At 33.6% G+C, this 15,238-nt stretch overlaps 1 protein-coding gene and 1 pseudogene across 2 annotated transcripts; both read right to left on the bottom strand.

The window, feature by feature from the left end:
- Positions 1-1,163: 1,163 nt before the first annotated feature.
- LOC143631213 (protein IN CHLOROPLAST ATPASE BIOGENESIS, chloroplastic-like) lies at positions 1,164-4,651 on the bottom strand. The gene is made up of 11 exons (XM_077100043.1): positions 4,537-4,651; positions 4,340-4,423; positions 3,622-3,696; positions 3,488-3,530; positions 3,357-3,414; positions 3,054-3,221; positions 2,351-2,413; positions 2,172-2,266; positions 1,998-2,079; positions 1,790-1,900; positions 1,164-1,491 (listed from the first exon to the last, which is right to left on the bottom strand). Exons 1-11 carry the CDS (start codon positions 4,649-4,651, stop codon positions 1,351-1,353), a joined length of 1,035 nt encoding a protein of 344 aa, XP_076956158.1. The 3' UTR covers positions 1,164-1,350.
- Positions 4,652-6,901: 2,250 nt separating this feature from the next.
- On the bottom strand, positions 6,902-11,493 carry LOC143631214 (1-acyl-sn-glycerol-3-phosphate acyltransferase BAT2, chloroplastic-like; annotated as a pseudogene). Its single transcript, XR_013153308.1, has 6 exons — positions 11,270-11,493; positions 11,119-11,170; positions 10,612-10,809; positions 8,221-8,634; positions 8,038-8,139; positions 6,902-7,281 (listed from the first exon to the last, which is right to left on the bottom strand). The product of XR_013153308.1 is annotated as a 1-acyl-sn-glycerol-3-phosphate acyltransferase BAT2, chloroplastic-like (transcript).
- Between the last annotated feature and the right edge of the window lie 3,745 nt (positions 11,494-15,238).

The raw sequence follows: 15,238 nt of genomic DNA on the forward strand, positions 1-15,238 counted from the left end.
GAGCCGAACAAAAAAACATACACCAAAATGTTAAACCACGAACATGTTGCGAGTTGACTCGAAATCATCCTGTATCAGGTTACGACATATGAACTAAACAAAAGAAATAAACCTGTCAATTATAAAATACAACAAATTTTCATATGTAAAACCAAAAAACAGTTTTAGATGCTAACCGATGCACATTCTGTTAGTATCGGCGGAATTCGTAAACATGAATTTGTAAGCCAAAAAAACATATTTTAAAGGCCCGGTATCAAACATCAAAGCGTGGATATAAAATCATGTTATGATGGGATATATTTAAATCATGATAAAAGTTTCGGTCATTATAGGACCAACTCTAAGAAATATGAAAGTAAAGTTAAAAAAAAAAAGTTTAACCGACAAATAAAATAAATAAAGCTGACACTTGCCCATGTTTAAAGTTTAAAATTTTAATTTGTTAAATTTTATAATTAGGTGAAAAAAAAAAGTAAAGTAAAAAAGAATAAAAACCAAGTGATAATGTATAGATCTCTATGTAATTTTAAAAAAGTTAAAATATATATAAATATAGATAACAAATATATAGTAAAAGTTAACTAATAAGAAAATAAAATAAAATAATATGCTATAAAATTGAAGAGTGTTTTTGTAAGGGGGAGAAAATCCTTTTTTTAATATATATACTAATTAGTGAAAAGGGGCGAATGCGTTGCTTTTAATGAACGGTGAAAACCATACACTTGAAAAGAATTTATGAGATATAATTAATTCTAAAAAACACAAACCCTTGTGAATACTTGGGTATGTGTTTCCCTTCAAGACTGACAATGAGGTCTCTGTGATTGAAGTTACCTATACATGCTTTATTTAGCAAAGAGCATGGCTTCAGAATAAAATATCAATCAAATGGGAAGACTATGATTGCATAGGGAATGAAAATGAGGTGAACCTATGACTTTACCATTCAATTTTTCATACAACTGCATTTGGCTTTACTTTTGACCAAATCATTTTCAGATATTTTTAAACTGTTCCAAATTCATCAAGGATAAAATCTTCTATCTATGTATAACCAAATAGTTGGTTATAAAGGCGCGTTAATTATATAACCGTTTTTAAGTATAGAACCGTACAAAGTTTCTTTAGAAGTGAGTGTTTTTGTTGTTTATAACTTCAATAACATGTACACCATCACTTGCATAACAAATACAAAAGCTACAAAGAACAAAGGTTTTTTGTCTTACATTTTCAAAAATCTTGAATCCGGGAGCATGCGCGATCAGTTGTATGCAAAAAAACCAGAAACATATTTCCGGGTAGCATTGATCCTCACCGTATTCATTATTAAACGCTATATTAATATCAGTCTCTATATTTCACAAATTTGGCAATTTCCGGGAAGCCTGCCTCGTTGTAACATTCAGCAATCCGTTCCAGCTGTTCATCCCATGTCCCATCAATCGATGCCAAGTCCAACAGAAAAGCAGCTTCATCCAATGAAATCTGCACTTTTCAGAAATTGGTTAAACAAAGCTAATTTTAATTATTTACCCATTGTTATTATTAAGTATTACCGCAATGCCACCATGGCTAAAACCACTTATCTACCCATTTTGACGGCTTGGGGTCACTGTCAGTTTCTTAAAAATAATTTGGTCGAAATTTTCAAACCGTATAGAATGGTTTGGTTTACAATTGGGAGAAACCTTTACTAACGGTTTGACTCACAGTTTGACCTAAAAACCGTAAAAACTAGACTGCGAACACCAATGGGGCCCGCTATAAGTAACAATACTATCACCTGAAGAGCATCTTTCCCTTTCAACAAATCTTCTTGTTTTCCCTGCTCCGACACCTTTTCCTTAATAAACTCAATCTGTTCATCGTCCCATTCAGCTATCTCCGCAACTTCCTAAATAAAATCAGCAAAACTTCATTAAAAAACAGTTTCAAAATCAGTTAAAACGGTTGAAAACGACCAATCAAACTTTCAATCCTAACAACCACACCTGGTATGGACAACCTAAAGTCCACCATGGTGACTTTAACGCCCCTCGTGCAGCATCTTTAGCTTCTGGATTTCGCCCGACCCTACAAATAATATCAGAAACAGCTTTATATATAGAATATATTATTGAATTTTAATGATTCAATCCAGCTCAGCATGACATAGATTCTCGTACTTGAGTAAAACCTCGGCATTGAAAACAAAAGGCCGTCCGAATCCAGGAAAATGGTCCTTTTTGGTATAGAACTCTCCGGTAACCATGGCTGAAACCTTGTGACAGATTTTGATGATTAAATGTAATTTAAAACATGTATTAATTCATATTGTTTATGAGGGACTAAACAGTTATCTTACATGATCTCCTTTCTTGAAATGGTTCATCACTTTGCGTTCCAAGATGTCTGGAAACAGACCAACCTGCCAACATATGTTTGTTCGCTTATAAATAAGTTGGTTTGTGTTAGGGCTGTTAAGCGAGCAGGGCAGCGCCGAGCCAGGTTGGATCGGCTCGTTTACATTAACAAGCTGAAATGTTGAACTCGAGCTCGTATCATAAAAACTTGAGCCAGCCCGTGGCTCGGCTCATTTATTTAAAAGAAAATTTAATTTTATATTTTTACACATACTGATGCATAAAAAAGCAAATAAATAACAATAATATATATTAAAATATATATAATGCGTAATTAATAGTCTGCTAAATTTATAATTTATATACATCAAAATTTGGGTTATACTTTTGCGTAAAACTTTTATATTATAATTTGGGCTTTAATTTAAACGACCCAAAGAGCGTGCAGATGAGCCAGCTAAACGCGCAGAACGAGCGAGCCAACGAACCTAGCTTACCTTGGCTGGCTCTTTTACAAACTGAGCCTGCTCGGCTTGGCTCATTTAGAAACAAGCCGATTTTGAGTAAGCTATTTTCAAACGAGCCACAAGCTTTTTGAACAGCCCTAGAACCCGTTTTTAACACTATCCAAACCCAGCCCATTATAATGTTCTACAACCGTCCCTAAAATCTACATTAATATTAAGAACAACATATTCTCGATACCTTCTGGAGAAGATACACGTCTAAATTTGGATTAACAGATTTTGCAAAATCCCCCTTCGTGTATAGCTTTTCACCAGCTACACCCGAAGCTTGAAACAACAGGTCAACATCTTCATTAGAACCGTTAGCATCTGCTTCAACTAGAATTCTATGAATATATTGGTCTACCTGAAATTGATCATATTCATAACTTTCAATATGCGTAAAAGAGACTGAAAAAATAATATATTTGTGGGCTAAACACAACTAAACCCTTATGCTTAGTAATTAAAAGTATGCAACTGAAAATAAGTGCAAACTCACAGTTTTGGCCAAATGCCATACGCCATAACTACGGACCTCCACCACGGGCATCTCCATCCTGTAAATGAAAAATCGGATTATGCTTACGGAATAACCTCCACGGTGAAGGGCAAAAGTCTAAATTTCTTTACCCGGGTGGGGCCGTTGGCCATCTCAACAATGCAGTTACAGAACCTAGAACATGGATGCGGTGAACAAAAGGTTATTAGTTTGTATTTTATTTCACTTTTTCTAAGTTTTTAGATTTTATGCAAAAATTAGAAACCTGAATTTTTTTTGGATAAAGGAATTGCTAGGGGAATCATCCCTTGCTTCATGGCGGGAGAGGTGATAGTTTCACCTGTCACAAAATCATACATTTAGATATGAATATAGGGTGTTGGTATAATACACTACCCTACATGTTATACAGCCTGTATAACCTCTGCAGAACACACCATTGTCATATTTGTCACATAAATCATATCATACGGGTAGTATAACAATTTCCACATATCATACGGGCCCGTATAGCATTTTCTACATGTCATACGGACTCATATAAAAACCTTAATTTTTCTACTGCATGTATACATTTTTCCCATATCATGCGAGCCGAATAACTTCTACAGAGCACACCACCGTCACATATGCCAGATAAAGTCATGTCATACGGGCCTGTATAACATTTTCCACATACCATACAGGCTCGTATAAAATCTTATTCTTATACGGCCTGCATAACTTTTTCCCAATATCACACGGTACGCATAACTTATGCAGAGCACAACACTGACACATTTGTAAGATAGAGTCATATCACACAAGCAGTTTAAGTATAACATTTACCACATACGACATATAACATTTTACCAATATCATACAATTACACATTTTTACATAGTCATATCATTATCATATCGGGCCGTATAAGATTATTCGCAAATAGCATACCGACTCAAATTGTAATGTTAAGTGTAATATCTTTAAGAGAATGTTATTACCTCTGAGCTGAAGCATCTTTAGAAGATGATGCAGATTCTCAGGAGGCTGAGCTACAGCCACATCCTTTATAAATGAAACATGATCTGCATGAAGGCCCAAATTGTAATATTAACTGTAATATCAAAAATAATAATAACAATAATAATAATAATAATAATAGTAATAGATGTTTTGAGCAGAGCAAGAATCAACATACCGGAAGAAGAAGAAGAAGAAGAAGAGTAGCATCGAAATGTGGAGCGGCGGAGGAGTAGCGAAGGCAGAGCGGCGGCGCGTGGAACTCCGAACACCAATCCACCGCCGGCTTTCATTTGAATTGAATCCACAACCAAGCGTTCGTTTTTGTGTTTGTGTTTCGTGTGGATAATAAAAGACCATAAATATGTTGTGTTCTAGCCCTGGATAATTACATGGAGCTAAGGCCCATGTTTTTTACTCATTTTTGTAATATTATTATTATTATTATTATTATTATTATTTTAATAGTGATTAATAAAAATAAAAAATAAATCATTAAAGGCAGAACAACATTTAATCAACCCTTCAAAAATTGTGAAAACGATAAAAACTATAATATCCACTACGTCTTTAAATTGTTGTTCCTATGTCTATCTTCCTCGCATGCTTCTTCGTCTTTAACAACCGATCAAGCATTCATCGAATAAAACAAGTATTTACTTGTACTTTTAGCTTTGTTATTGTTTCTAATAAGGTATAATGGTTTTTAATGATCCTAACTGTTGTTTTTTGGTTACTGTCGGTCCCAACTAATGAATTGGCTACTAATGGTCACAACTTTTAAAGTATTTGTTTCTAACGGTCCGCGACTAGCAGAATCCTAACGTCGTTAGTTTCAGGTCGCCGGAAAAACGGTTTTGGCCGGAAAACTCAATTTTTTTTCCTAAAAACTCAACAGTTTCGTCCCAAACATCTTGGTAACTTCGTATCGAACCTTTAAGAACCTTTTCTAGTAAAAGCCTCAATTATTGAGGTCGCCGGAAACCTTAGAACCATCGTTGGAATCGGTTGATGGTGCTCAAGTGATGGTAGTTGGTTAGCGGTGAGTCAAGTGGCGGTGGTTGCGGTGTTCAGATGGTGTTTTCTGGCAACAAATTTGAATTTTCCGGCCAAAAACATTTCCCCGACGACCTGAAACTAACGAGGTTAGGATTCTATTAGTCACGGACCATTAGGAACAAATACTTCATTAGTTGGGACTATCAGTAGCCAATTCATTAGTTGGGACCAGCAGTGACCAAAAGACAATAGTTGGGACCATTAAAAACCAATATACCTTCTAATTATATATAAATCATATATAGATGGTTTAGTTATCACTTACATAGTCCATCTGCAAATATGCATATATTTGATGTTTGAAGAATATATAGTTTGTCTTCTTCTTCAACAAGTGAATACCATCCATCCAATTAAACGTTTATTTTTCTTAATTAACTGTTCAGTCTGTTTGTGATTTGAGATATACAAATATTTGATGTTTGAAATCTTTATGATTAAATGTTTTTTTTTTTCTTTATTCAAGCTGTTAAATAAGAGATATCATATATTTAATCCTCCTTAAAGACCTCTAACCGGGTCGATTCGTCATACAACAATGGAAATCAAATATGTGTATTAACACATCATTGATGTGACATTGATCTGGTAGTGGTGATAGGTCTTGATATGAGGTTGGCAACAAGTTGATAATCAAGGCGACTGCATTTATGACTTTAATGAGTTAGCAAAAATGGCAGGATTGTTTGTCACGTTCTACTTGTGGTTAGTTCGACACACAATAGCAAGACTGATAGATGACTTATGTGCTCACCAGTCGCCACACGCTCTTCTTAACCTCATATTGGATTTCAACACTCTGAAGATCCATGATAATGCTATAGTCCGCATTATCACTTGACCATGCTTTTGCTTACCAAAAGACAACACATATACGAGTCAAATCCAACCAAGCATACATTTCAGATGGTGTGGACATTGTCAATGTTTTAGATGTACATTGTCAATGTTTTGGTTAACATCTTACTGGCACCTGTTCTCATCTCGTCTTACATTACATGTTTTGACCCTAACAAGTTACCAATTTTAACAATATAATGCCTCACTGATAGTAATGATGTAAAAATCGAATATAGGCGGCGATCAACCAGTAATCGGCCCTAGACCGATGCAATTTCTCCTAAGAAGACCTATTAATTGGTAGTCGGTCAAATCGGTCCAAAATCAGGGATTGGTAGGTAATCGACCTTTTTATCATATTTTATTATTTGAAAGGCAACCGGACCTTGATTATTATGTAATTTTTGAGTATGTATAACTACATCTATACTCTATAGATAATTATACATCTGTATACTGGTAACAACAAATTATGAACTTTTGAAGATGAAAAACAAAGAAATATGAACAATAGCTTGAACAAAAGAGTACCAAATCCTAACAGAAATATGATGTTCATACATGAAACTATAAGAATTACACGAGTTGTGATTTCGTATCCCATAGCTTCACCATAAAAGGGACGTTTAATATGTTCTCTTACTTAATATAAGCTGAATTATTATTTAACTAGCGCGCCTAGTCTAGTACAAATTGTCTATCAGAAATCATCACTGCAATGGGTTTGCAGCCAAGAACTAAAAGATATGCAGGGAACTAAGCTATCATACCAGATGTGAATCGAACAAAATTTGTTAGAGGTATACCATTAACCTTGGCGAATAAGCTCATTGGAAATTACTTTTTCAGCCTCATTGCATAGTGTATCGGGATTATCTCCTTGTATTGGCTGGTGGACTATAATCTTGACTGAACCAGGATTTAATATACCCTCCATTCCAGCTGGCATTATCTTGCCTGTTCCAACAAGAGTTATGGGAACCACAGGTACTCTTGTTTTCGCAGCAATGCTGAATGCACCTTTCTACACCAAAACAAATCTTACTCTTAAAGCAGTGTCGGTGTTATGTTTGCAACAAACTCTAATATTAATTTAGTAATCATTAGGTTCAAATCATGTCCAGAGTAAAAAATCTAGCTCCTAAAAGGCCCAAAAGTAGATCACGGGTGTAAACGAGCTGCTTCACTCGTGAGCTGCTCAAGATCGGCTTAGAGCTTATTAAGCTTAAAATAACTAAATAAAAGATTTTTTATTACATATATGATTAAATTATAAATATACATATAAATATTATACATGTATATAAATAAAATTATTAACCATGCCATAATTAATGAACGACTTTGAGCTTGATAAACCACTAGCGAGCCGAGCCGCTCGTGAGCTACTAGAGGCCGGCTCATTAAAAACTCGAATCAAGCACGAGCATTTTTTGAGGCTCATTTAATAAACAAGCCCAAGCTTCACATATCGAGAACTTATTTATAAGTTTCATTTAATATATTAAAAATATGATAAGCATAATTAAAATAATATATATTATGCTATATATATAATTTATATTTATACTTATATATTGAAATGATTATAAAATTAAACTAATTAAATAAATAATAAACGAGTAAACTCGAGCTTATAAATTTACTCATGAGCTGATCTCGAGCTTCAGAACTAGAGCACTAGACGAGCCGAGGTCGAACTCGAACTCTCATAAACTAAACATGCCCGCCTTGAGCCTAGACGGCCTCGGATTGGCTCATTTACGCATGTAAGTCTCACCTTAAAACTCCCAAGACGTCCATCCTTACTGCGGGTACCCTCTGGAAAGAAGAAAACAGATCCTCCATTCTTGACAATCTCCATGCATCTTCTTAGAGTTTGCTATTATTCATAAAACACAAGTCAAATTTATAAACTATTTTGTGTCAATTAGGGTCAAATAATGCTCTATAAAGACAATACCAATTGGCTCCTGCTGTCCATACGCTTAAGAGGAATAACACCCATCATAAACATGGCCCACCCGACAATAGGGAAGAGGAAATTTGCAGTCTTGCTAATGAACTTAAGGTTTCTGCCAAGTGTCAAAAGGGCATATATGTCCAAAAAACTTTGGTGATTGGACACATACACAGCTGGAAGATTCTTTGGGGGAAGATTCTCAAAACCCTCAATTTTTATTTTGAAAAATGGAAAGACGGTCATCGAAGCCCATAATTTGGCTATCCAATGATGAAAGTTTCTTTGGTAACGGTCTTTCAAAAGCACGAACGGATGTCCCAATACCATTAAGACAAATAAAAATATGGCAACGGTGGATGTAACGGCATAGAAACAAACTCCTTATGACTTTTGAGGTCAACTGTAATTTTTCGTCTGTAAAAGTGACTGGAATTAATATTTAAAGGAATGCTGCGATTAGAATGGAGGTGAAAAGGTATGTAAACGAGGCGAATGAACACGAACAGATCATGTTCGTGTTCGATCATTTGACTCTAACCAATCAAACGAACAAACACAAATAATTAATGAACAAGGTTTTCTTGTTCTTGTTCGTGACCATTCATTAAGAACATGAGTGCGTCCGTGTTCGTTTGTTTGTTAATAGTATAAACAAACGGTTCACAAACGTAAACGAACAAACATAACTGGAAGCAGATGAACAAATATAACTGAGCAAACAACAATTAAAATTTAGAAGCAAACACGAGCAGGAACATATTGACTAAAAATTTATAAAAACTAGAAAACTATAATGGGCCTAAGAAGTATAATAAATATGTAAACAAATGAACTTAAACAAATCTAAACTAAAGAGCATACACGAACGATGATAAACGAACGATGACCAAACATTCACTAACATAAATAAACAAACGAGGCATTTATTCATGTTCATTCGTTTATTAATTAAATGAACATAAACAAACTTTCGGTCGAACAGTTCACATATGGTTCACCGAACGTTCGGTTCGTCAGGGGCGTAGGCAGCTTCTGAGGAACGGGTTCCGCCGAACCCCTACAAATTTCTTTTTAGTGTTATGTATTCAATTATTCATACATTTTGGCATCACATCCGTAGAAATTTCGACATCGAACCCGTAGAAAACCCAAACTTAAGTGATAGGCAATCGATCATCCGTCCAGCAAAAATTTTCCGAACCCGTAGAAAAAAATTCCTGGCTACGCCACTGCGGTTCGTTTTACAGGCCTCTAGGAAACCTATAAACACTAAAAACCCTAGAGAAACCTAACTTGGGCCTAGGGGCCATATAATAATAATAATAAAATAAACCCTAACAATAACACACTAATTAAGACGCTTATTTTAAGTAATTTACAACATTTAATGCATTAGGTACAACATATAATAGGGGCAAAAATGTCATTGTTATATAGAATCCCACGTGCAATTGAAATTTCTTCAAAATATTTACAGCTTTAATCCCTTAAAGTTACAACATTGGTCCTAATCTTTTACTTATATATTCTTTTATTTTCACTTTTAACCCAATTACCCCCACGATTTTTAAACGATCATAACTTTTTCATACGTTAATATTTTTTAAAATAAATGGCATCATAAAAACGAGCATTTTATTATCTTTAATTTGAGTATGATATTGCTATAGTTTTCGAAGTAAAGAAAACATTTTATGCAGATGTGTTGCGATTCGGTTTTGATGGCTTTATATTAAACCATGAGCCAACTTTACACGTTCTTTTTGTCGTCGAAAACCAAAACTGAATTGTTTAAAATTATAACCCAACTAAGCCGAACCATTACCAACGACTAGGTTCCGATAGAGTTTCTACTTCGATAATAAATTGAGTTTAAAATAAGAATTATTAATCTGCCTATACAGTCACTTCAAACTAAACACCAACTAAGTTATTTAAGAGAATCATAATATGCAAAGATAACTTTGGTCATATAAATGATAAATCTTATTGCAACAAATAGAAGGCGGATTCATAACAAAAACAAATATTACAAAAAAATCATATTGGAAATTGGGTTAAATTAAAGTTGTAATAGACGAGTTTACTCATATCAAATAAAACTTTGTTTAACTATATTTTAACTATCTAATATATATTACAGTATAAAACATATCTAATATTAAATATGTAAATAATTAACATTTCAATATATACGATCAGCTTCGTTTCAATCGTGAAACCAAATTGATGAACGGTCTCATAATTTACGGAAGAATGAACACCTATAAATTTATTACATGATTATCAAAGTATGTGTTTCCCGCTGCATCGCACGGGCACTCTTCTAGTAACTATAATTAGCGGCATCCAACGAAAAAAAAGGTCATGAAAAGGGAAAATGTGAAGAACCTGGATATTTATAGGCAGCTGCAGAGGATCCAGTCCCAGCAATTTCTGATCTAACTATGACACCCCTCAAAACTTTGCACCCGTTATGCAACATATAACGGTTGGGTCTGCAAGTAAACATTTCATTCAGATGTAACATCCGCTGAGGTGGACACGGGCCTTTTCTTTTATCAAACACAAGGCATCGTCGAATATCATCTGCACAAAACATTGTGTAGTTTGAAGAGCATTTATAGAACCCGATATGCTGTTGCAGAAGAAACAAACTAGTTAATGTAATTTGTAGAACATTGTGCAAATTCCCGTTAATAAAATTAGTTCCCCTTAGGAAGCAGATCATTATGATTATATAAAACATGATGACAATCTTATATTTGCCATTTAGTGATAATCAATAACATGAGTATATAAAACATGATGACAAACTTATATTTGTCATTTAGTGATAATCCATATGTGACTGAAAAGAATCATACTATAGCTACTAGAGGAATGAGGCTCACTTACAGGTTTTAGAATACTTGCCCTTTAAGTCTTTATATGGATAACAATTTAATACCTTAAAACCAATATAGTAATTGAAACAACAATGTTAGTTTTAAACATAAGATGTAAAATTCAGTAACAACATAATTAAGTAAAAAAAAAAAGTATATACCAACTGAGTAGATGAAGAGTAAGCCATTGAGTTCTACCTACCTAACAACATAAAACAAATAGAACCCATTGGTATAAAGCAAGAGAACAATCAGAATCAAACAACTTACTAAAACAAAGGCGAGTAAAAAATTATGATCCTTGAAACATTTACATGAAAGCTCAAGTTTTGCAATATGATACACATGCTTAAAACTAGAAATTAAAGTTTCTTTTGCAAGACTCAAGCTATCAAATATTACATCTATTTGATCCAATTTTTGGAAAGGTAAAGATCTGTGACTAAATGATAGTTGTCCCTTAGAGACAACTCATTCCTGTATTTTTTGAAATAACAGAAGATATGTTCAGACATAAAAATTAATATTTTTCACCCAAAGAACAAAAGAAATGTTGAAATACATAAGTCAGTCAACAACAATCCAAAAGACCTTCCAGTTACAGATTACTTGATATCAATGAATATTGAATTGCCACTGAATCAACTAACTTTAAATCTATGATAACAATCCATCCGTTGTTCTTCTAAAGGCACTCAATAGTTAGGGTTTGAATTTTGGCGTTTAATTGAAGGAAGCAATAAAAGAAAAGTGATCGCGAATCTTACAGTTACAGAAAGAAGCAGGCTATCTTGACTGATTAGCTGATCAGAGATTGACCGTCGCCGGAGCTTCATAAAGGCCTGTATAGTATATCTAATTTGGGCCTAGTGGGTGATCATATCAATGCTTTTGGACATATCATTCGTAGTGCCCAATGTTTTGGACTACATTACAGACAGATACCTAATCATTATCTTCAAACTATATTTATTTATCATTTAAATAAATAAATAAATAAATAAATACTTATCACTTAAGAACACACAAACTTAAAACTACATCAATCTACCTTATAATATTTAAGTAACATAATTTTTTTATTTATGGAATTAAACTCAATTCCTTACTTTTAAAATATTATGGCTTACCAACTCAACTAGAATTAATTGATGTTAGCCTTTTCTTTTTCTTAATTGGTATAAATTCACAACCTTCCATTTATTACTTTTAAAATGTAAATACATTATTCTTACTAATCTATGTATTTTAGTAAATTATATATATATATATATATATATATCTTATAAATCCATAAGATATGTTAATATGTATAGTATTAAATTTAACTTTTTTATTTTACTTTTAAGCAACCCGTATATCACACGGGCTCTATCCTATGTTGTATTAAATGAGGTATTTGTATATTTATATTTTATAAATCCATAAGGTATGCTATTATGCCTATTATTAAATTTAATTTTGTTGTTGCATTTTTTAACCCCCCGTGTATTAACGAGCTATATCTTAGTATTACACTAAAGTTACGATTATTACTAACATCACACTTAAACACCAATAAAAAGTCAACTTGATATTGCATTCATCTGTGGGTTTGTGAAGGCTTGGACTTTGGTTTTTGATCGCATGGTTACTTGAAGGCATGCTTTGATTAAAGACATGTCAGGTTTTAGACCAAACCGATGTATCTTATTATGGCCCGTTTCCAATTTCTTGTTTAATAATGCTTAAACTATAAGATCATGTTTAGTGGATGGAGCCTCCTATAAGGGCTTTTTGCGTCATTAGGCACCACGTCATCATAGGGGTTTTTTTTTCTAAAAAGAGTGTAGTAGATGAAGTCCATTAAAGTCATTACTTAATTATTATTTTATGTTATTCTTATAAAAAAAAAAACCAATAAACAAGCCCACCAATCACTTTCCACCTCTTCCGACGCTTTTGTGGCAACCCCCCCCCCCCCCATAAAAGCCCAAAGAGCCCCAGGGGCGATGTTCCCCGCACTTTGGGGGCGCCCTGGGGGTGAGAAGCGCCACACTAATCATGGTCTAATATGTGTCTATTTATATGATAGCTTGTGCTTATAATTCCTCATCCATTGGTTGTAATTTGTAGACATAAGTCAGTCTAGATAGCACATAACCATGTAAATCCTCGTATTCTTATTTTCTGCGGTTTATTTGTGTGTGTGTGTGTTTATTACCCGATTTTGACATTCATTTTTCATCCTAAATTTACTTAAACCTAATTTAAATCCAAAAGAAAATCAATACTCATTTTGAACACACTCTCTTACTTCAAAACCCAAAGGAAAAAAAAAATAAATCTATATATATCATAGATGTCACCAAGGACTTGAAAGACCTAGATCACGAGCAAAGCTCTCTAAAGCGAGGAATAAAATATTTCGCATCAAACCAAGGGAGATAAGACAAACACAATGCTATAAGCCTATAAAACATCATCATACAGTGTTCCTCACATTAGGAGCTTGGTTTAGGTAATGGAGGATGCCATATCAACTTTCTTTATTGGTGGAATGGAATCAGCATGTCACTTCCTTCAATGGATCTCTAAAGGAGACGGGTGCAAATGGATATCTTTTTTTATTATACTCTAGCACACAAAGATTAGAAAATGCATACTTAGATGGTTTGTGTGACATTCGTCATTTTCGATTCGCATTTGTATTCGTTTTTGTGTTGTAAACCCGACCCGTTTTGACTTTCAGATCATTGGATATTAATAAAACAAAGAATTTTATATTATAATCATGTTTCATACTTGTCATCCCGTTCCAAAGTCTTTAACGGTGTTTAAAACACTTATTTCGTGCTCAAAACGACCTAAAACGAACTACGGGAACTAAATTGCCAAAAAAAACAAAGTTTGGCTGAGAATCCACATTCGTTTCAACAAAAAAAAAATCAGTTTTTTAACGTTTTTTTTGTTCGTTTAAGCTCGTTTAAGGCCTGAACTCATGTTGTAACCATCCAAACCAACCAAGATTCAACCCATAATTATTCTAAAACCCTCCAAACATGTTTTTATCTCTGGTTATAATTTATTTAAATCAAAACTCATTTTTTTAATAAAGCAACAAAGTGTACTAGTTATCTATTGGATAAAGGTTTTATCCAACCCCTCAAACCCTAATCCTCCCCCCCCCCCCATAAATACCCCACTATCTCATCCATTTTCTCCTGCTCATTTTCACCTCCTTCTCCCAAAATGTTTGACCTTGCAAGTTGTTCTAGCTAGTTTTGCTTAAATTTGATTATAAAAGTCAACGGAACCGATTCGTGCATTTCAATCCGTTTCGGGTATATGTTTTTGATATTTTCAGTTGTTCTAAGTTAATTCATGTTTAGAAAGTCATTTGCATCTAGTTTTTATGATCTTCAAACACGTATGTATGCCTTTTAGACCTGTTTGGATCGTTTTCGGGAAATTTACTCGCTTAACTTTCTTGTTTGAGTTTAGATCTGGAAATTTTACATTATTTTAATTCTATGGTTTTAGACATGTGGTAACCATCCTCGGTCTCATACCGAATCAAGGACCGAACCAAACCGAACACTCGTTTAAACACTTTAATTAACTTTTTAAGCAACCATATTGCATGAAACATTCTAGATCTAAGTTTTTCTTTATATTTTAGTTCTATGGTGTTGGACATGTGGTAACCATCCTCGGTTTCATACCGAGTCAATGACCGAACCAAACCGAACGCTCGCTTAAGCAATTTATTTAACTTTTAAACAAAGATATTGTATGAAACACTTTAGATTTGAGTTTATATATATATATACATACATACATATATATATATATATGTATGTATGTATATATATATATATAAAAACTCAAATCTAAAGTGTTTCATACAATATCTTTGTTTAAAATATATATATGTATGTATGTATATATATATATATAAACTCAAATCTAAAGTGTTTCATACAATATCTTTGTTTAAAAGTTAAATAAATTGCTTAAGCGAGCGTTCGGTTTGGTTCGGTCATTATATTAGTTATTATATGATTGATATGGAAGTGTAGAACAAATCTTGGCTTGAACCCCAAGTTTTGGGTAAAACCGAACACTTGTTTTAACAAGTTAGTCAATGT

This window comes from Bidens hawaiensis, unplaced genomic scaffold, assembly GCF_021521415.1.
Source record: "Bidens hawaiensis isolate Kalapana, Puna unplaced genomic scaffold, B.hawaiensis_p1.1 tig00005959_1, whole genome shotgun sequence".
In the NCBI taxonomy this organism is placed as follows: domain Eukaryota; kingdom Viridiplantae; phylum Streptophyta; class Magnoliopsida; order Asterales; family Asteraceae; genus Bidens; species Bidens hawaiensis.